This window comes from Podarcis muralis, chromosome 12, assembly GCF_964188315.1.
Source record: "Podarcis muralis chromosome 12, rPodMur119.hap1.1, whole genome shotgun sequence".
NCBI lineage: Eukaryota > Metazoa > Chordata > Lepidosauria > Squamata > Lacertidae > Podarcis > Podarcis muralis.
Window position 1 is genome coordinate 53,093,080 of NC_135666.1, and position 22,596 is coordinate 53,115,675.

At 42.9% G+C, this 22,596-nt stretch overlaps 1 protein-coding gene across 20 annotated transcripts in view; it reads left to right on the top strand.

Annotated features, from left to right (window-relative positions):
* ARPP21 (cAMP regulated phosphoprotein 21) overlaps positions 1-22,596 on the top strand; it is a 242,753-nt gene that overhangs the window by 175,648 nt on the left and 44,509 nt on the right. For 15 of the 20 annotated variants that reach the window (XM_028751232.2, XM_028751230.2, XM_028751234.2 and 12 more), the window contains 5 exons: positions 600-832; positions 9,678-9,908; positions 11,033-11,196; positions 12,899-13,003; positions 16,164-16,421. In XM_028751232.2, the coding sequence (XP_028607065.1) occupies positions 600-832; positions 9,678-9,908; positions 11,033-11,196; positions 12,899-13,003; positions 16,164-16,421 (991 nt within the window). The remainder of the gene's footprint in view (positions 1-599; positions 833-9,677; positions 9,909-11,032; positions 11,197-12,898; positions 13,004-16,163; positions 16,422-22,596) is intronic. The other 5 variants (XM_028751239.2, XM_028751241.2, XM_028751243.2 and 2 more) reach the window with 4 other exon arrangements.

A 22,596-nucleotide genomic window follows, 5' to 3' on the forward strand; every position in this document is an offset into this window, starting at 1 on the left:
GGCTTCTTGCTAAAGTATGCACAACAGCAAAGGCAAAGATAAAATTTTGACCTACTTTTCCTCCTGCACATCTTGTTATCCCTCAGCTGAACACAGCCCAGCGGCCCTTTGCAGCAGCCCACGAATCACTCAATAAATATCCTGAATTTTTTGCTTGTGTGTACAGTGGTGCCTCACAAGACGAAATTTATCCGTTCCGCGAGACTCTTCGTCTTGCGGTTTTTTCGTCTTGCGAAGCACGGCTATTAGTGGCTATTAGCGGCTTAGCGGCTATTAACGGCTTAGCGGCTTAGCAGCTATTAACGGCTTAGCGGCTTTAAGAAAAAGGAAACAAACTCGCAAGAACTCGCAAGACGTTTTGTCTTGCGAAGCAAGCCCATAGGGAAATTCGTCTTGCGAAGCACCTCAAAAAACGGAAAACTCTTTCGTCTAGCGAGTTTTTCATCTTGCGAGGCATTCGTCTTGCGGGGCACCACTGTATTCTCATGTGTGTACCAACCTCAGCAGTTCTTATTCAGATTTGCAGCAGCTTGAGCAAAAATGGATTCTGGCCTGATCCATTTGTTTTTGTATCTCCCCTCCCCACTTTTGCATGGTAGGGGTAACAGGGATAGTACGGGGAAGACATCTGGCAGCCGGCAAAGCAGCACTGATAATGAGCTAAAATGGGCAGACCACCAGAGGCCCTGGAGCAGCACAGACTCGGACAGCTCCAATCGCAATTTGAAGCCAGCCATAACAAAGACAGCAAGTTTTGGTGGAATAACTGTTCTGACGAGAGGAGACAGCTCATCAAGCAACAGGAGTACCGGCAAACTGTCTAAAACAGGTAGCTAGTACTGTATTGGGTTTGTCAGAAGGCTTCTCTGCTTAGAGGATGGGTGTTCTGCATGACTGTTCTGCATCTGAGCTGGCTGCAGTAAATATGCTAGCGCTGCGTCTTTCACCTTCATTCGTGGGTGCAATGCCAACTTCTCCAGGGTTTTTATAATTAGTGGGTAAAATGGATTTAAGAAACCTGGCCAAAAAGGGCACAAAACATACAGGTTCCATTAGTCTCTTTCCATGAGAGCCAGTGTGGTGTAGTGGTTAAGAGCGGTGGACTCGTAATCTGGTGAACCGGGTTCGATTCCCCGCTCCTCCACCTGCAGCTGCTGGGTGACCTTGGGCTAGTCACACTTCTTTGAAGTCTCTCAGCCCCACTCACCTCACAGAGTGTTTGTTGTGGGGGAGGAAGGGAAAGGAGAATGTTAGCCACTTTGAGACTCCTTCGGGTAGTGATAAAGCGGGATATCAAATCCAAACTCTATGTTAAATGGGATGCATGCAATGTGCACTCGGTGTTCGCATGTTGTTTTAATTTCTCATTCTGGAAGCACAAATAAAAAGAAAGCGTAGTTTTGATTTTAACTCTGGCTGTGATTTGGAGATGGATCTACTAATTTTGTACACAGGAAGTAAAGAGGCTTCTTTAGCTGCAATGCTACATGTGCTTTTAAGCATATGATCTTAAAGGAAATACATATTAAATTGGAATTAAATCTGTTCTTCGTGTACATTGTATACAAAGAATACACCACAGCTTTACCTCTTTAGCCTCAGCTGCCCAAAGCCAGATATAATAGATACATCTTAATACTTTTCTACAAGATGCTTAAGTTCAGGATTCAGTGGCCCTCAGGTCAAACGAAATCTACAGTTGTGGGATGGAAGGGCATGTATAGGTTCAAGGTTTGTGCTCATAAGAATACTCTGTAATTTATAGGGTGTAATCCTTAATAATGCCATGCCTACAAGTTGATTTTAGCATTTACTGCTTTTCACTTTCTGAGGGCTGTACGGACACAAACTTAAACTTGGTTTACCAAACCTTTGTTAGCAATAGCTCACTAAACTCCGACATATTGCAGTATGTTCTTTACTGTGCTTCAGATTTTGTTATTTGTTCAGTGGAGAGCTGTCAGTAAATTGAGTGGAAGAAGAGTGTCCACTGAGATATGTAGATCATATTATGATACAAGGGAGCAATCAGTTGAACTCCCACCAGTTCAAATGCAACACAGGAGAATCTAAAAATGAGTTTTTGCTCATAGGTCCATAAGCTGGAAGAAACGCATTAGTTCCCCCACCTGCCTCTTTTTCAAACAAATGTTCTGGGTCATACGCGGAATACAAAGGATCTCATTCCTTTGTGGGGGAACCTGCGGGAACCTAGCAAAGTTAATTAAGCTTCATTAATATGCAATTTTATCTTCGGAATCGCTGCCTCTTCTCATCTTATGGTGTGTCCATGCTTTGCAACCATCAGGGCTGATGCCAGTGCCCTTACCTAATGACCTTCGCAAGCAGGCTTGGTGCAGGGTTTTACGGGCCCTTGAGCACAGGGTGTTAGTGACCCCTTTATAGTGCAGCTCTACTCCATCCTTTCACACATACACCCCACAATTGTTGTGCACACAATTTTTAGCCCTAGCAGTGCTGGTGGGGTAAAACAAGCATGAAAGAATCGCTGCCCTGCTTTCTCCCACACACATTTCAGCAGGAGATCATCTTTGAGCCCCAATGAAACAGGTGTCCTTTAAGTCCCTGAATAATTGTAGGGTCAAAAGTGCTGCCTCCTCTCATACCTGGAGTCATCTTCAGAAGCCCTTTTCCAGATGTCCCCATCAAATGAGGGGCAAATGAGCTTTCCACTCTCCCTGCTGCACCACTCCCCCTAGGAAATGAGAGGTGATCACAGAGGCTCCTGCAACATCACAGCTGCTTCTAGGGTGATCTCCCTTTTCCCTTTTCCCACTTCATTTCAACTGTTGCCAGTTACTTTTCCCATTAAGAAATGAGAGATCTTCTCAGTTGGCAGTGGGCTGTTGGCAAAGCCACTGGCCAGCCCATGCCATATCCAAAGCTGAGGCCTGTCCTGGCCATAACCTCTGCTTCTTACAAGAGTTTGAAGGGGAAAATAAATACTCCTTCCTTGACCTCACATGGCATAAGGCCCAAGGTTCCAATCTTAGGCCGGCAGCACAGACAGATTAACCAGACTCCCAAGTGCATGTACAGTTTTCTGAAAGTTGGGGAGCCTTGGGTTCCCCTTGCCCCAGAGCCTTAAAACTTGTAGCAATCAGCTGCTCCTGGGTGTAGTATGGTGTGATAGACTAAAACACCATTGTTTTTCATCCAGATATGAACTGCTAGTGTGAGAAGTCCAAATTTTCTTTCTTTTCTTTTTCTCTTTGCACATCCAGGAAAAGTTGAGGTGAACGTTCCTAAACAAACCTCTGATCGTTCAGTTAACTTCCCCTGTAGTGACTAAATCATTAATATTTGGAGTGGAAGAGCAGGTTACACTTTTTGAATGGGCTTTGCACAGTCATTCATGATCCAAGTTATTAGCTTGGTATAAAAGCTATGCCAACCAGCCACATGGTGCATTTTTTAATAAAGTACATCCTCTTTTGTAAAAAAAAATATTGATATAATAATAAAAGTAACATTCTTCAGTTTTTAGAAGCTAACTAAAATTAAATTTCTGAAAATGTTGACTACCATATACAAGTTCTGATAATGTTCTGTGCTTTAGATGCAGCAGCACAGTGAATTCTAACAAGTTATCGATCCGCAGGTTCACACTTAGAATTACTTTACTTTCAAAAGACATTATTAATAGTAGTGATGTAGCATCATCCATCACTGACATTCATTCACATTCCCTACATCCAGGATTGACAGGAAGTTCCAAAGGCAGCATTTTACAGCATCTCTTTTCTTGTTACTTAAGAAACAAGTAAACACTTTTTGTTGTTTCTCCAAGAGCTTGGTTGAAGAATTTTCTCTTTCTTTCTTTCTTTCTTTCTTTCTTTCTTTTGTATGCCACCTTGGGCTTGATAAACCAAGAAAATCTTTAATAAAAATACAAACAAAAAAACAACGATCCATTCTCTCTGCACAGGGATGGGCATGGCGCATGGGTTTTTATGTGCAGAAGATGGGTAGAAGCAGGATGAAGGGTGGAGTGAGCAGGTGTGGATCTAAACATAGGTCTTAGTTCACATAGATGCTCAAGGAAAAAGCATTCCATTCAGCTGCAGTGACTTAATGGCAAAAGAGGGAGGATTGGGAGTGGGAAGTAAGTCAGCCCGACCACTCCATTCCTCTCATCCCTTTCACTCCCCTGGCTTCCCTGCATCCAGACTTCACACATTAAAGGATCTTAAAACTTGCATAACATTTTGGTTGCTAAAATTATAAATCAACCCTCCCAAGAAGAAGAAAAATACATGAGGAGCACCAATAATTCAAGTTTATCTACCCTAGGTATTCGCCTAACCTCCAAATGAAATCTCTTATGACACATTTAAAACCACTTCAGTGATAATATCCTCTCCATTGCAGGGTGATTAGAAATGTTGAGTGCTCCCCTCCCTTTAAATTTTGAAAGCTTGTCAAGACCCAGAACAGGGGGGGAAAGCTGCAGTAACTCAATGAAAGGGTGCAGGAGGGAGGGGGGGAGAGCAAGACTGGTTGTCAAAACAAGCTTGTAGTTTCCAACGCCAGAACATAAAGTGAAGCTGTCAGTCAGCCTGGGGAAGCCAGGAGAAATAAGGCTGTGGGGAATGGATTCAGAAGGGATTGCTGAACCAGGAGGAGGATTATTCAAAGTGATAATAATAATAGTAGTAATGATAAATACACACTCTCCCCCAAATTCTACTTCATGCTTCTCAGCAGTAATCGAAGCCTGTAGGTGGAGGCACATGTATTTCAGGTTATGTAGGGACTGTTCAGATGTTTAAATTCTTAAAAATACTGATGTCATTGAAAGAGATTGGACCAGGGATGGAAGAATCTGTGGCATTGCAGATGTCATTGGGCTTTAACTCCAGCCAGCATGAGCCACAGTCAGGGATGGTGGAAGTTGTAGCCCAACGGGATATGGAGGGCTCCAGGTTCCCCATCTCTGGATTACACATGTGCATGTAAAATAGGTCCATGGCAGGTGAACGGAACCTTCCTATTTAGAGGTCGCAAACTGCTGCATATCAAGTGCTGGAAACAAACAACAGTGGGTGGTTGTAGATCGTTGGCTTCATCCCTTGCCTGCAAACTTGCAAGAGGCATGCTGTCATAAACAGAATGCTCGGCTAGATGGACCTTTAGTCTGAACGCTCAAAGAAAGTGTGTCCCTGCTACGGCAAACTGCAACATTCTTGATAGTGCAGGAAAAGTTTATAAGTGGGGTTCATGGGGTAAAAATCTGTCATCCAGCAAACACCAATACTTGTCTTCTGTTTGTAACTGTCTTGTGGTTACAGATGGTAGACAAGTTAAGAAGTCAAACTGGTCTTCTGTTTACGTATGGCAACCATTCATTATCAGTTTCCAGGAGCATAAAACTGGTTCCCAAACTTTTGCTGAGGGTCTTGGCAGACCACTTACAGATTTTCCTGCTTGCTGTAGCAATTGAAATCCGTAGGGATATTTAATACAATGGATGTGTCATCTCCCATCTTCAACCACAAATCCACAGTCATGCCACAGACCATCCAAATGAAGCTGATGGACCACTGATGGTTTGTGGACCACAGTTTGGGAACCCCTGCCATAAAAATCACCCATCACAGTACCCTTTGTCATATTTAACCTACTGGTTTTTGAGAATTATGTTTAATTTTGTGATAGCTAACATAGCCCTGGTAAACATAGGCTGCAATCCAATACACATTTACCTGGGACTAAATCCCACTGAATTCAGTAGAGCTTACTCATGCAGAGGATTATCGTTACTTGCTGCTTTTGAGATTGCTTGGCTGCAGCAGTGAAAGGCTAAGTCGCTTCCAGTAAAAGCATCTATTTGTGGTCACTGACAAAGAGCCTCAAGGTTTTCTGTAGACAAGCATAAATTATCTGTTGCAAGATTGTATCACTTCAGGCTGTAGATGAGGGGAGGATTGAATGAAAAATGCTTCCCCATATAAAAAGGGTTCCCATTCCAGTGTGATAGGTTACCTAGGTATGTGCAGAGAGTTATTGATGTGGAAGAATATTCAAACAACCAATTCCTCGCCTGCACTCTAAAGAAGTGCAAGTCTGTAACTGATTCTTCACAAGAATCTACTGATTATGGATGATTTAGAAAGGTAGAATAATTCAACTGCTGATTACATCAGTTCCCTGCCGAAGCACAGCTATAGACACTTGTATACTTCATGTGTGCTAGTTCTTATAGATCAAATCATTTTAAGGAGACTAATTTATTTATTTATAGTATATATTTGTAAGAGTCCTCATAAAACAAATACTTTAGACATCATAAAGAAAAAATGCTAAGTCTATGCAGTCTCTTTTAACAGGAAAGAGTCAACTCATGATAACTTTTTCCTGTTATTCTCCTGAAGTAGTGTGATTTATATTTTGAAGTAACTAATTTTTTCCCTATGATATTACCTGCAAAAGAATATAGTTGCTTGTCATGATGTCCCCTTGTCTCTTATTGATGTTTCCTGAGGCTACCAGATGAGGTTTCGTTTGAAACCTTGTATCTTTAAAATAGGTATAGGGCGAAAGAATCATAGAATTGTAGAGTTAGAAGGGACCCTAGGGTCATCTAGCCCAACCCCTTGCAATTCAGGAATCTCAGCTGTTAGAATGGAACACAGCCAATACCCATGTTAAATTGCATATATCAGTAGCAGCTGCACAAAGCCTAGCCAACCTATGCATATGCACACATGAATATTTTCTTTAGCTAGATCAGTTCTTACACTCCAGATGATAACAAGAAAAAACACTTCCAAGAAGAACAGTTGGCTGAAGATTATGATAATTTACAGGCATTGGAAGTTGACTGAATTATTTCATCGCAGACAAATACATTAAGATTTCGCTCTTGTGCACTCTTTAAAAAAAATGTGTAAATTATACAGCAGGATGTGGTGAACCTGCTGCCCATGAAGTAGCTCTCCAACGCTCAGCAAAATCCTCCCACTTGTATGCCATCATGGCTAGAAGATTGGAGTGTTCCGGAGAGAGGAAAGAGTGAGCATGCTCTGCTTTCCTGGACACTTTTATTCTCTTCCACTAGCAGAATGCATGAGATAAAAGGCACTTTTTCAAAATAATCAGAGGCTAGGGGGAGAATAACCTCTCTGCCAAGCTCAGTACTGTGATGGGAAGGATGATTCCCACCCCTCTCCTCTACTGATGGGCACAGATTGACAATGCAGCTGGGGGTCTGTATGCCTCAGTGTGTCTGCCTGCCTGCCTGCCTGTTTGTGTGCATCTCTAACTCCCTGTGTAGGTCTGCCTACATAACATTCATATTTCTGTGCTCAAACCTGGGTTATGTTCACTTTCACGTTGGCCATGCGGCCCTCAGAAAGTTGGCCAACAGCAATTATGGCCCTTGGGTCCTCCTATATGGCATTCATCATCCTGAATGTTCTGCATTCGTCCACCACATTCATTTACTACATTGTTGGTCCCCACAAAGCAAACGACAAAGAACTCTAGTGATATGACAGTACTCAGTCACCACAATTAGCTGAGCATCTCTAAACGTTATTACTAACCTCCCTTTACACTTTAATCACATGTTGTTGTGCTGAACCCCCAAAAAAATCCATTTTAATTTAAAAGCATAGTTTATCCCTTGCCAATATTATACTACCTTGTTGCTCGCATATTGTGAGCTATAATGGATATGGAAGGATGCATTATTAAAGCTATAAATCAATACCGAGGCTGGGAAAGTTAATAATTTAACAAATCACTTGGGCTGCACTCCTGCAATGTATGACATCATCAAAATATTCAGTTAAAACAATGTAAATGTAATGCAGCTATACAGCTGCAATGTTTGCATCACATGGGGGGGTAGCATTAATGAGAGCTAAAAATTTTGTTCATGTTTCCCCCTCCTCTTCATAAACAATAGCACACTATGTCAAAGCAACTATGGACACAACTTAAGTGTAGTTATATGAATAACAGCCTGATTTTGGCCACAATGTACCACACAGTGACCATTGCTAGTGTTGTAGTCTGTAATTGTAATCTGCAGCAGAGGCATCTTAAAGCCAGGAAATTTAAAATAAGGAATGGTAAAAATTTTGAGTTCCAGCTACAGTGTGGATTTGCTAAGGCTTTCAACCAGTGTGCTGTGGCACCTTGGGGTGCCTTGAATGATGATCAGAGGTGCTGCGGGCCACACCGACCTCTGTCCCTCTTTCCCTCCCTCCCTCCTCTGATGCCCCCTTGCATCTCTGCCCCCGAAAGGCTAGCACAGTTATTTGTCGCAGCAGCCCTGGCTGCAAACTCCCCAGGCAAATGGTGCCTCTGGGGCTGGCCTGGGGGTGCTGGTTGCCAGGAGCTGAGGTGGCTCAGAGACCAGGAGTGGCTGCAGCAGCTGCCTGGAGGACTCCCAAGGAGAGGGGAGCAGAGAGAAGGCTGAGGGAACGCTCCACAAGGGAGGGTGCTTGAAAAGGGATGAGAGGCTACAGGCTAGGGGTGACGTAACTGGGCTGCTGAGCCCCACAGGGGTGCCGCAGAAAGAATGTAGTTGGTCAAGGGATCTGTGGACTCAAAAAGGTTGAAAACCTCTGTGCTAAGGAATAGTGCTGAACTGTAGCTCATTTAACAGCAGGTGATGAACTCCGTCTGCACTGAAAGCACCCACAAACTGGTGAAGGTGCCTAGTAATGCCAACTGTCAGAGTTTTCTATCTCCCCTCACTGCTTTTATATTGGAGTCTGTATTATGGGTGATTGCTTTACTAAATGCAGAGTCTTTCGAGCTGGAAAATTGAAACACCTTGTTTCCCATTGACCCGACAATGTGATTTGCTAGTTAGTGCCACAGGATGCTTCACAATCTCGCCACTCTTTGCCAAACCTTATCCCTGGCTTTGCTCACTGACTTTGGATACCACAAGGTGTTTTTTTGGGGGTGGGGCTGCTTTGACTCTGGGTGCCCTGCGCAGATCCTGCTTCGTGTTGAACAAGCCCAGAATCCCACCACGACACCGACCTTGGCTTGCAATTAGGAAGTCAGCTAAAGCTGCTGCATTCTACTAGTAATGTTATGACTAGTTTAGATCCAGCCCCATGGGTAATACCCAGTGCTGTGCAAACAGACTTCCACCAGCACAATGAGACTTCCCCTTCCTCTCCTCCACCCTGTAGCCCCCTATGCTTTGAATATGCTCTGGAGGGTCTCCCAGCCGTCCAGAGCTGATTTTTGGGTGGTTAGCAGGGACTGCGGGAAGGGAGAGAGAAATGGGAAGTCAGTTGCATGAGCATAAGTCCGTTCTACAAACTGACTGGATGTCATCAAATGCATTTTAAACATACACACACCTGGTAGAGCATAGCCATATTATACCAGGTCAATGATCATGAGTCAGCTCTCATTTGTAACATGAAATTTTCGTCAGCAATATATGCCACCCACAGGTTTCTCTATTCCATGTTGGATGTCACAACCATGGTCCCCAAGCGATACTAGCAGGCTTTACAAACTCATCCAAGATTGCAGTTGAGGGGGGGATGCTTTGGATGAGGTTACAGATAAATCATTTGTTTTGTATAAGTTACTTAGTAATGTGGCTGTTGCTCAGTCCATAAGCCCTGTCTACCCTGTGGATGTAGTGTTTATTACAGTAAACCTGGCTTTTTTTTCAGGTTCAGAGTCTTCCAGCAGTGCTGGGTCCTCAGGATCTCTGTCACGAACACATCAACCTCTCCAAAGTGCATCAGTTGTCCCTGGAGTTACAGCCACCTCTTCGAGCAATGTTCCCTATACAGACAATGGAATAAGTGGCCAGGTAGTAGCAAACAACACCAGCTACATCATACTTCCACTTGAAGCTGCAGGGATTCCACCGGGAAGTATCCTGCTCAATCCACACACAGGTCAGTTGGTTTCATGTTTCCTAATATTTTAGCAAACCACAACCCATAGAAAAATCTGGGTGCTGATCATTACTAAAACAGAAATTGCAGTTTCCAAGAGACAGATATCTTGTAGTGAGAGACCACATCTTTCCTTGGGGATCTACAGGTGAAGTTACAATCACATGAAGGGCAATGTCCAAACAAGGTTCCTGCCTTTGGGCAAAGAAACTACCTCATCAGTAAACTATGCACTGAATAGGTATTTCATGAGCAGTGAACAGCGCCATTAATAATGTACCACCAAAAGAAAAATGTGGAGACCTAATACATAGCATGTCAGCACAGAGGGAGCGAATGGATACCTGGAGTTAAATTTTTCATTAAGAACCCTTAATGCATTAAGAGCTTACTGGAATGCAGTTATTATTTGAAAGAAGATCAGCATGGGTCATAAGCTCTCAAAAGGAAGAAAGCATCTATCTATGCTGAAGAAAGCATCTATCTATGATCTGATGGCTTCAGCTAAAGATCAGTTAAAGTTCCACATTAGGCTACAATCCTATATATATTTTTCTGAGTGTAAGTCCCTTTGAATTTGGTCTTACTGCTGAGAAGGCATGTAGGATTGCGCTCTTAATCAGTCAGTTGAACTAACTGATATATGTATCTAAAGAAGTGTGCATTCACACGAAAGCTCATACCAATAACAAACTTAGTTGGTCTCTAAGGTGCTACTGGAAGGAATTTTTTTATTTTGTTTTGACTATGGCAGACCAACATGGCTACCTACCTATATCTCTAACTGATATGGTCCTTAACTAATTGCACTTAATTCATTTGTCTTAGAGAAGAACAAGCATAGTGAACTTAACAATTTATTCAGATTCTATAATTTCTGATTTAGTGCACTTTAAGAGAAAAGATTGGCTAATGGCTGACAAAGTCTCAACGGCAAAAAAACAAAAATCTAACCTTGTTGCTTTGAACTTGGAACATTTCCATTAATCAGTACTTAAGGGTCTGGGGAAGATATCCATACATTTGTAAGAGAATTAAATATGTTGCTCTAGTTCTTTGTTTGGTGGTTGCTCTATTTTTGCAAAGTTGTCTTGAAAAGTACATTAAAGATTGATTTGTTCCAGGTCAACCATTTGTAAACCCTGATGGTACACCTGCAATATACAACCCACCCAGCAGTCAACAGCCTATTAGAAGCCAGATAGTTGGACAGTCTCAGCAACCGCCTTCATCCCAGCAACCTGTGCAGCAACCACAGCAACAAATTACAAGTCACCTTGTCACGCAGGTAAGGGGGAAATGTCTGCCTATATGCTAGCAGCTATGGATCCAGTGTGAGTCTATTAGAGCAGTATTATTTGGTGCTGCCTTATTCTTGGCCCAGCCAGACAAGGAGCAGTTAAGGCACTGAAGTAGCGCATCATGCTAGATTTGCATCCAGTGACACCTTGAAACACCGATGACTCTAAGGCACAACTTTTACAGATGATACACAAATAGTTGTTTCCCTCAGCAGCTTTGCAAGGGGTCATCCAGTGCACCCCTCTGAGCCTATAAAATATAATGGATTTCTCCTGCTCACTGTCCCCAAACCGATATAATTTAGGAGGTTTGTTTGCATTACCATGGCAGCCTTCCAAGCTGTGCTTTCCACATATACCTCCTCCATAGGTAAACAGCACTTCTCCATATAATGTCTCCCATCCACAAGGCCAATTCAGCAGTGGCTATGCATGGACATCCAATTGGGTCTGACTATTGTGAGCCATCCGTTTCTTTTAGACATTGGTGCTCTCTGCTTCCCCTGCCTCCCGCCCCACCCATCATCAACTGAATCCTACATAAATCCACTCAAAGTGATTTACATTAAAACCTATTTAAAGCAACAATAAAGACCTAAAAGCAGAACAATTCAAATAAAAAACTCAAAAATGCACAGTTAATGAAAACACAGTGCACTTAGGAGAGGCCAAAAGTGCAGGGGGGAAAGGTATTTGCATGACACTTAAATCTATGGTGCCAGGTTTGCCTCCCCGGAGAAAACATTCCACAAATGGTGGGCCACCAGTGAAATGACCCGTTCTCTTGTTGCCAGCCTCCCTCCCCTAACCCAATGGAGGGGGGCACATAATGAAGGACCCTAGCTAGAGAGCTCCTGTGAGGCTGGAAGGGGGGGAAAGTGATCTCTATGCTAGGAAAAGATTTGCCTGCTCTGCCAAACAAAAGAAAAGGAGGAGGAACAATCCTATCTGAGATACAAATTTGCTTTGGAATTTAATTGTCACTGAATTTGGCATGATGTAGCTAACATCCTTTCTGATGCTAATAATGCCTAGGAGACATGCAAATTATTCGCACGCATATCTCCAGATACTGAGGCAGATGGTGGTGGGGAACTAAACTTGTAGAAAAGCAGAGTATATGCGGAACCTTTATTTAAGTGACCCAGCTTTTTCTCCTAATGGGCATGATGGCGATTGCATCCTGGTTGTTATTGCTAGGTTGTGCACAGTAAAGCTAAGTGTTAACAGGATCCTTGCTCGTTTCCCCCAGTAATATAAGAGACTCACACGAAGAAAGGACCCACGGTGCTAAGTACACATTTTCAAAGCACAATTTCTATGGCTTGCTCCTCAGCAGTAAATGCCACATCAGTCCCAATGCCAGCACAGTTGTACAAGCCCTCACATCATCCACGTAAGAGCATTACATCAGCATTGCATTGGAAAGTGTTGTGTTTCTTAGCGTTAAATCAAACAGGCTTTTCGCCACTGAGATAGTATTGCAGGCATGCAGGAGCGGGGAATGCAGTCTTAAAACAACTATATCTGACCTATTGCGCCCGATGCTAGATGAGCTGGAAGATGTCATCTTTATTTGCAGGCTATTGTTCCGACCTTGGCTCAAATTAAGAAATGTCTGTCTTTGTCTGAGGACAATAATTGAATCTTTCCCTTCCCGGCTTCTGTTCTGTTTCCTTTCTGCCTCAGCCAGTTCAGGCTCTGCAGCCTTCTTCTCAGTCAGTACAGTATCCAGCCGTTTCCTATCCTCCTCAGCATCTTCTGGCGGTGTCTCCAACACAGCAGTTTCCTGTGGTACTACAGATTTTATTACTTTTTATGTGGATTGATTACATTGTCTGAGCTTGCTTTCTGTTTGGGGGCATTGCTATCTGGAGAACTGGAGAGAAACAGAAGATAATTGCTGTAAATCTCTTGTCTTACTCAGTGATGCTGGAACTGCTTGTCACTTAGGCCTGCACAGCCAAAAAATATATATCTATAAAATGGTGCAAGATTCCCGGAAGCGTATGTTTGTCTGCCTTCCCAAATTAATGATTGATGAATTATTATTCTAAGGCGGTTGCCTTTTAAACCTCCTGGTTCAATTTGTTCTATTTTCATGTGCGTTTAGAGTGCTAAAGATACAGCATCACCAGCATGAATAATTCCCCCTTTTTAGCATTTACAGTTACACCTGTGCTGTTGTTTTTTGAGCTACTTGTGTTTTGAGTGTATAGACATTGGTTAGGAAGTAGTTCAGGGTTCGTTTCGTAAGAGCTTGGACTGAATTTCAGGATTCAGTAAGGCTCCCACAAGATGTTGTGTTTGGCGCAGAAGATATTTGCATGAACCTTGTGATTTTTCTTTTCAAAAAGGAAACATGGGGTCTCTTGCAGCCATGTGGAAGGGAAACATACTTTGCAGTAGGAAATGAATGCCCATACTTCGGTCCAGCCCCTACAGTACAGTGGCAATACCTTGGGGTTTACACTGCTGGTCTGGAAGGATCCCAACATCACAGTTGCACTGGCAGGGCCTTCCTCAGTCAGAAAAGGAGAGAGGGGTAGGCAAAGAAGCTGGAAAGGTCAGTTGACCAGGAGAAGTCATCATTATCATCATCATCATTGCGGGAACTTCAGAGGGGAGTTAGGAACCAGGTAGCAGAGAACCAACCCTTCCACATTCCCCCCCCAGCCCTCTGGAGGAGATCTGAATTGGTTGGTGAAGGTTACTGTGGAACAGGTATATCAGGCAATCTAGGCCAAGCAATTAGCACCAACTGCGGTGGGGTGAGTCCAAATCATCTCAGTAAATAGGGGCTTGGGGCATACGATTGCTTCTGTTAGACTTCTGGTTGTCTCCTTTGGAGCTGTCAATGGTCGCAGGCAGAGGTAGCACCACAAACGACAAAGTGCTTCCCGACGAAGAGCTGCGTGTGAATGCATGTTATTGTACATCCAAGAGTACAACATAGAAAATATTGTGTGGGCAAAACCGTAGCAAAACAAAGCGGCAGGGAGTTAGTGCATCTCTCTGAAGACGCATCAGGTTTCCCACAAAGAATTTCAAAAAGATACCCATCTCAGAGACAGGATTTTGGACGAGGGACAAAGAGCACCACCTCTCTTTGTGGTATGTTCTGTGACATACTCCACGAAAAACAGCTGCTGCAAATACATCACTGATTAATAGCAGAGAAATATGGTGAGGCTTACTGTATCATGGCAAAGCAAGAACAAACTTGATTTATTAGTAGAACGCAAAATAGCTAAGCACACTTGAGGAGACCGTGCTTATAATGGGAAGAGCTGGTGAATGCCTGAAAGGGCTTACAGACTCGTACAAGGTGACCTTGACCATTTGCTGCTGGAAGAGGTTACTTCTTTATTGTTCCCCAGCACAGGCGTATGTACTTTTGCTCTTGTCAAGTTCAGTAACTTCCCCAACTCTTGTCTGATTTGCCTAGACAGCCAAATAGACTTCGGCATTTTCTTATTCTCAGTCTAGGTATGCTAGCCAAGCGATTGCCCAAGGTAAAAACTTGAGAGGATGCAAAGATGAACTAAGGGAATGAGCTCTGGAAACACTGAGGCAGTTAGGGCTCTGCACTGGTTAGAGGCTTGTGACATAGGGCATCCCAAATGTAAAAGTCAAACTGCCCGTGTGAAGCTAACTTTGACATGCAGTTTAAGGATTGCAATTAAGTTACTGTTGATTACAGTTGACATTTTAATAGGTTAGGTAGGCTGGCAGGTGTGCTTAGACCTTCATCCCAGCTGTTTCTTTCCCTTCATTTTCTAGGTCATTCTAAAACAACACATTTTCTCCAGTCATCTAATGAGACAAAAGCAACAATAAATAACCCTTTAGGGTTTAAAATCAAAGAGAAAACCAGTGCTTTTTTTTCCTTTTTAAAGTTATTTATTTTTACTGACAATGCCCAATAAAAGATTTTCTCAGCAATGTGAGATACCATTAACTGCATTTGTAGCCTTCTTGAGAATTGTTTGGAAAGACACTTGATAAGATGAACGTTTGGTAGATTGTCATATTTTTTATAAACCTGCATTCATTAATTGGTTTCCCCTGCAGTCAGCTACAGCAGTGTTCCCCAACCTTGGGCCTCCAGCTGTTTTTGGACTACAATTCCCATCATCCTTGACCACTGGTCTTGCTAGCGAGGGATGATGGGAGTTGTAGTCCAAAAACAGCTGGAGGCCCAAGGTTGGGGAACACTGAGCTACAGTATGGAGCTACTGTTGAGTACAGGCCTCAACTTTCATTGCTCTGCTTATGAAATAGTTTTTCCTGAGGCGTTATCATTGACACTGAATTGATGAGGAAGCACATATGTTTCCATAGCCAGATGACCATTACAGGGAACGTCTATGGATGAGGCTGATCAGCTGGGTTCCTTAAAGGAGTTGGTGGCATTAATGGCCCAAGTGTTTGTGTATCAGCAGTGGAACATCCAGGCCCCTTAAAACCCTTAGACTGCAGTCCTATACACACTTGCCTGGGCGTAAGTCTCATTGAACTCTGGGGCTTACTTCTGAGTAGAAACAATTAGGATCTGGAGTCTTTTTTAAAAAGTATGTTTGTAAACCATTCGTCTTCCTTTGGGGGTGGCTGAGAAACTGTTCTTATTAACTTTCGCCATCAAAAGTTATGGGGTCAGATCAATACCAGGAGAGAAGAATCTTCTCAAGGTGCCATCAAGACAAATGTAGAATTCCCCATTTAGATTCGGGAAGGGGGGTGGTTTAATTGGGGATGATGGAGATGTTTTTACTTGCTTTTAGGATTATGTTTGTTTGTTTTCGCTTAATTTTGTGTTGGTGTGCGTATGTGCCTAAATGTATTTTTCCCCTGCTTCTTCTGCATGCTTGTTTGAACCCATTTTGTTTTTGTTTTCTAAATATCCGCTGCAGAGATCTCTGTTGATCATTTTCAACTGACTTTTGCCTCACAGCGAGATGACATGACAACACAGTTTAGCCAGATGAGTTTAAGTCGTCAGTCGTCAGGAGACAACCCTGATTCGCCTTCTGGTCCTGTCTACCCATCACCTATTATACAGCAGTCTTCCCCACAGACTGGTTACGTCATGGCATCCAGCCAACAGCTCCCTCCCGGAGGTTTTGCAGGTTCGGGTCCACCCGTATCCCAGCAAGTACTGCAAGCTGCACCTCCACCGCAGGGTTATGTACAGCCGCCACCACCTGCTCAGGTAAGCATAGATTTGTGGTTTCTTATGCCTCCCACCCCACCCTCGAGCAGCCATTTTACATTATCTCAGTAGCACAGTCTTGAAGGAAGTGAAGACAGCCAAGGAACATTTTCAGAGGTACGTCACCACTAAATGCATAAAATCTGAGGCAGTGAGATTTTCATAAGGTCAATTTACATAGCGGGATAGGACGGAGTTTTCTGTCCCATGGCTTCTTTGGTTTTTGGCCATTACATTATCACATGTCATCAGCCTTCTCGTTGCTTAACAAGGGGTGGAAGGGGGTTCATGTGGACAAACAAATGCATTAACTAGCCATGTGGAGTCACTTTTTAATTATTATTTTTTAATTCTTGGTTTACAAAAGAACGTGTCTTGTCTCTTTTTTCAGGTTGTAGAGTCTTTTTTACATTTGATGTGAGACATTAGTGTTGCCTACAGAATAAGGTTGGGGTTGAAGGAGATGGGGGAGAGAAGGGGGGAGGGGTTTGGGCTGGTAATACTTAGTGTGTATGTGGGGTTTTGTCAATGTCCCTTGGGTAGGTTCTCTATTTGTTTCACTTTTTATGTATTTCCTAACATTTATGCCCTGCTTGATTGTGTAGAAGAACCCCCTCAAAGTGGTTCCTTCATTTCAGCAACTCTTCTGGAATAGCTCTGTTGGTAGAGCATGAGACCAGGGTCGTGGGTTCTACCCCCCCCCCCACATTGGGCAAAAGAATCCTGCATTGCAGAGAGGTGGACTAAGACGACCCTTGGGGTCCTTCCAATTCTGCAATTCTATGATTATGGACAGGTTCACACCTATGTCACAGCTCATGGACCATAGCATCATGTAGCATCTTCCATGCATGAAGATGGGAATACAGTGGTACCTTGGGTTACATACGCTTCAGGTTACAGACGCTTCAGGTTACAGACTTGGCTAACCCAGAAATAGTGCTTCAAGTTAAGAACTTTGCTTCAGGATGAGAACAGAAATTGTGCTCCGGCGGCACAGCGGCAGCGGGAGGCCCCATTAGCTAAAGTGGTGCTTCAGGCTAAGAACAGTTTCAGGTTAAGTACGGACCTCCGGTACGAATTAAGTACTTAACCCGAGGTACCACTGTACAGTTATGTTAATGGAAAGTCCCACACAGTCATCTGAGAGCTATCCTTGCTGAATCTTACGGTGATGAGCATGGGAGCCGACTCCCTTTGGTCCCCCCCCAATAAAATATTTGAGAGGGCAGCCCCACCCAAGTTGATCGGCATTGCCATTCAAATAGTGTGCATGCACCGCATCTTGTGATCAGTTATGCAGGGCAGGGCTTGCCTGGTCTCCCCCAATATTTTAGTCAAGTTGGCACTCCTGGTGATGAGAGCTCAAGTGATGTATGTGCATGAACCAATCAGTCTTTTCAGTCCAGGGCTTTGGACACATGCTCTGCTTTGTGATATTTCTGCATACTATTATTAATAAAGATAATCATCCATGGTTCCCCTTCTTTTCCGTGTATGAGCTTCTGCATAGCATCTAGTGGAAGCACTAGCCGTGAATCCTATTTAATTAACTTGAACATGTAAGCCACTGCAGATATCTAATGTGTTCTGTCTTCTTGATTAGGCTTTCTTGTTTGCCACCAAAGTTCCCTGTCTGCATCCTGAGAATCCTCACAGAATAAGGAAAGGGAAAGCAAAATGACCAGGGAATTTTCTAGCCAACTCTTACCATATGCATTTTTTATTAGAACGCTAGATTTCAAAGCTTAATTACAGCAAACGGCAGCCAAAGAGCACATCTCTCTTTCATTCTCTCAGTTTAATGTCCAGAAACATTGGGGGGGGGAGTTGGGGGCATTAATAAAAAAATATGACAGTTCTCCCCCTTGCTTTATTTATGTTAACTATTTCCTTTGACTAGGACAGATACAGTTGTCAGCTATGTTGCTGTTATTATCCCTAGGTGTTACTTTCAGGAATTCATGCTTGCACTAAAGGCAGTATTCTCTCCATACCTCCAGTAATTGTGTTAATTTTTTCTCAGTGCCTGCTGCTCACAAATTAATTTTAGGGGGCTCATTCTGAAATAAGGAGCCTAGTTATTAGAAGACAGCAACAAAGTAGTTTGTAGGGTTGTTGTTTATTAAATGGTATCAGAAACCCCTGTCACTAGGACAAATGGAGCTTGCTAATTGTGTGGGGGGAGCAGGAGCAGAGAATTTTTGGGGGTTCACATTTTTAGCATACTGACCTCTTGGACTAATACACAGATAAGAATGTAATTACCTTATGAATTTTACAGTTTTCTGGACTTTGCAATTTAGGCATTCCAGAATGCATTAAAACTGGGTATTTTAGGATAAAATATGTTTAGAAATACGTACATTGAAATAAAATATTATTTTAATATACATCAAAGTTCATATTTAAATACAGATTTCTGTACTTAAAAAAACAACAACATGCAAATTAATGCTGCAGTCGGACAGAATGGACTTGATGAAAAACCACATGTGAATTTGACTTGGACCAGAAATAGACTGATCTGTCCGTCACAAAGAGGTTTACATATTGCAAGTGTTGTACTGCCATCAGCAAGGCCCAGGCTACCCAGTGATAGTGTACTGAGGGGTATATTTTGTGCTAATCACTACAGCATCGCAAACTGCTTGGACAGGCTAAAACATCTAGCAAATCCAGCCTCTAACAGACATACCTTCTGTATTCATTGTTTCATAGAATTGCAGAGTTGGAAGGGCCCACAAGGGTCATTTAGTCCAACCCCCTGCAATGCTCGAATGTGGGGCTTCAACGCACAAGCCCGTGATTACGAGTCTCACACTCTACCGACTGAGCTATCCAGCCTGGCTTCCGTTTCTTGGTCATTCAAGTGTATGAGGGAACTGTCATAAAATTATAAAAGCCAGTGAGAGCAAATTTTTCACCTTGCTCCATATTAACTGGGTCCTTCCTAATGCTTGAGGAGATAACATTTTTCACTCCCTCACTGAGCGCTGTCAAGCCACACTTACCTGTAGTAGTGTGTGCACAATAAGTGCTGCTGCAGTCTGGTCTGGTCTGACCTTATTGCCAACAGGCTGAACCCCCACGTTTCAACTTACTCTTTGTTCATCTCAGGACACCCCATGCTTCCTTGGCAGCCTTTTTTATTCTCCGTGTCAAGGTGCAAGCATTAAGAGTGGCATTCCGAGGACATTGTGAGCTTTTGTGCATGCTGTTCCATTCTTCCAGAGCCATAGCATCGCCAAGGACGTTCTTGCACCTGGAATTCATTTGCACCTCAATTAAGACCATTTCTATTTGTCAAAGGTTGTGAGCCAGAAATGTAGCATTTTGGTATTTGTAGGTCATGGCTGCATCAATTGGCTTTCTAGTGTAGCAACTTTGCATATGTTAATGCAGTGACCAGAAAAATCACAAAATAAGTGTTTTGTATGTGTGGTGGGCTGGCGGGCAGAACTGTGTTCCTACACCAATTTTTAATAGACTTCTTCAGTGTGGTACTGAAGTATGAAAATTATAAGTCCATTAGCAATGTGGAGTGAATCTTCATTCTTTCTCTCCTTTCTGCTCTATCCTGGTATAACAAAGCCCCTATAATGGACCAGTCTTAAAGGGAAACATTCTCAGTTGATATAACAAGTATGAGACTGATACACAATTAGGTTTTCATGGAAGCTTCCTTCCTGTGGCTACATCCCATACCAAGAACTGCCAGGGTCAAAAATCGGCAAGGTACGAATCCACTCCAAGTACAAAGTCCATGGACATGAAGTCAGATAATGTGGGGAAAGCCATATTAGTTGCTTTCAATCACCACCTTCCAATCCGGCTTCTGATACTAATGATATTAATTGTCCATTGTATGACTCACCCAGAGTTAAACTTACCTCCTCTTTTCAGATCTCCTTAGAAGGTCAACCAGATGCTTTGAAAATTAAATGTCTGTTGGCAGATGTCAATAAGTGCATCAGCTATAGAGAGGTGCTGTTTGCACTAGTGACAAGAAATATAACGGCAACCTTTCTGGATAGTGCAAGTGCCAAACCCTAGGGATGCTGACTAGAAGGCGTGTTTTTAAATTCTGGACATTATAGATTTGTCCTGGTTTGGTGCATGTAGTGTTTTTCATTTTGTAGTTGTGTGATTTGTGCTCATACTGTATTGTGGTCGTTACTGGGCATAAAAAATAACATCTACTAACTGACTAATGTTTAGCACACATTTTGAGGCAGGCAAGGAGTGCTTATTTTCTCTTTCAGCCTCAATCTGCTGAAAAGTAGAAGCAGCCTAAAAATGATAAGATACTTGATTTAAGGCTGTATGTAGGACCTATAAGCCCTCTTAGCCAAGAGTCCTGATCAGTACTGACTGTATCTGTCCCAAAGCCAGTAATGTTTCCCTACCATCATGAAAAGTTAACAAACATCACTGATGCATTTCAGTATTCCACAGTGGCCGAGTTGTGACAGATGGGATAGGGGGAAGGGAGAAAAAGAGCCAAAACAGCATTTTAAAAAATATTATTATGAACATTTGCCGCTAAGTGGTTTCTCAGGTTATTTTCACGCTTCACTGCAAAACGTTCACCTTCACTCAGAACCCTGCCAGCTCATAGACTAAGTTGGCATCAGTTTTCACATTTGTACTTACATCGATTTTGCCTGGATGTTAGACTTCAAGTTCTAATAGCCATAGTTGGTGAAGAAATTATGAAGAAGTTTTGAAGCTTGCTTGGAATCCCATTATGTTTATGATGCATTTTATGGTGTTTCAGGCAAAGCCCAACACATACCATATTTTGGTGGACGATCCCATTTTGGAGTCTGGCTGTAAGTGTGGCATAAGTAGAAGGCAGGATTCATGCACATGCAATTCTCACTTTGAATTTTTCATACCAAACTACATTTTGAGCAAAGGCCTGAGGCAACAGCTTTTCTCAAAAGTACCGCTGCTTTTTATAGGGTCAGCCGCCATAATCTGTGGTTAGAACTGTGGAGCGTGCAGGTTGGCAGACAATTATTTACACTGATCAGGATGCCATATATAAATACTAGGTCGGGATCAGCAAACTTTTTCAGCAGGGGGCCAGTCCACTGTCCCTCAGACCTTGTGGGGGGCCACACTAGATTTTGAATTTTTTTAAAAAATGAACGAATTCCTATGCCCCACAAATAACCCAGAGATGCATTTTAAATAAAAGCACACATTCTACTCATGTAAAAACACCAGGCAGCCCCACAAATAACCCAGAGATGCATTTTAAATAAAAGCACACATTCTACTCATGTAAACGTTCAGATTTTTGGGCATTGAATTACAAGAGGATCTGTCCTGGAGTGTCAACACAAGGGGGCTTGTGAAGAAGGTGCAGCAGAGACTGTACTTTTTGAGAATTCTAAGGAAAAACCATCTTCCGCAGAAACTGCTGCTTGCCTTCTATCACTGTGCCATTGAGAGCGTGCTCACTTATGGCTTATGTGTGCGGTACGGAAGCTGTACTACCCAGGACAGGATGGGGTTGTGCAGAGTTGTTAAGGCAGCAGAGAGCATTGTTGGCTGCCCACTCTCCACCTTAGAGCAGATTTATGCCACAAGGTGCCATAGGAAGGCACTGGACATAGTAAAAGATCCATCGCATCCTGGTCACTGTCTCTTCGAGCTTCTGCCGTCGGGACGGAGATACAGGACGATGAAGACAAGAACGAGCCGTCTTAAGAACAGCTTCTTCTCCAGAGTGATCTCGGCCCTGAATGGGAAGCCTGGACTTTGAAAGTCATCTAATCTTCCTTGCTGTACTATACTGTATTGTTTTAATTAGTGTTTTTATGGAGCAGTCAAGTAATTTCGTTGTCCCCGAGAGGGGGCAATGACAATAAAGATATTATTATTATTATTATATTATTATTATTAAAAACACCAGGCAGGCCCCACAAATAACCCAGAGATGCATTTTAAATAAAAGGACACTTTTGACTCATGTAAAAACACACTGATTCCCGGACTGTCCATGGGCCGGATTTAGAAGGCGATTGGGCCAGAGAGGGCCCCCGGGCCTTGGTTTGCCTACCCATATGCTAGATCAAAAATCTTTCCAATCTGTATGTTAATGAACTGATCCCAGAGCAGTAGCAGCCAGTGGGGTGGAGCAGCATTCCTCAGCTGTCTTCCC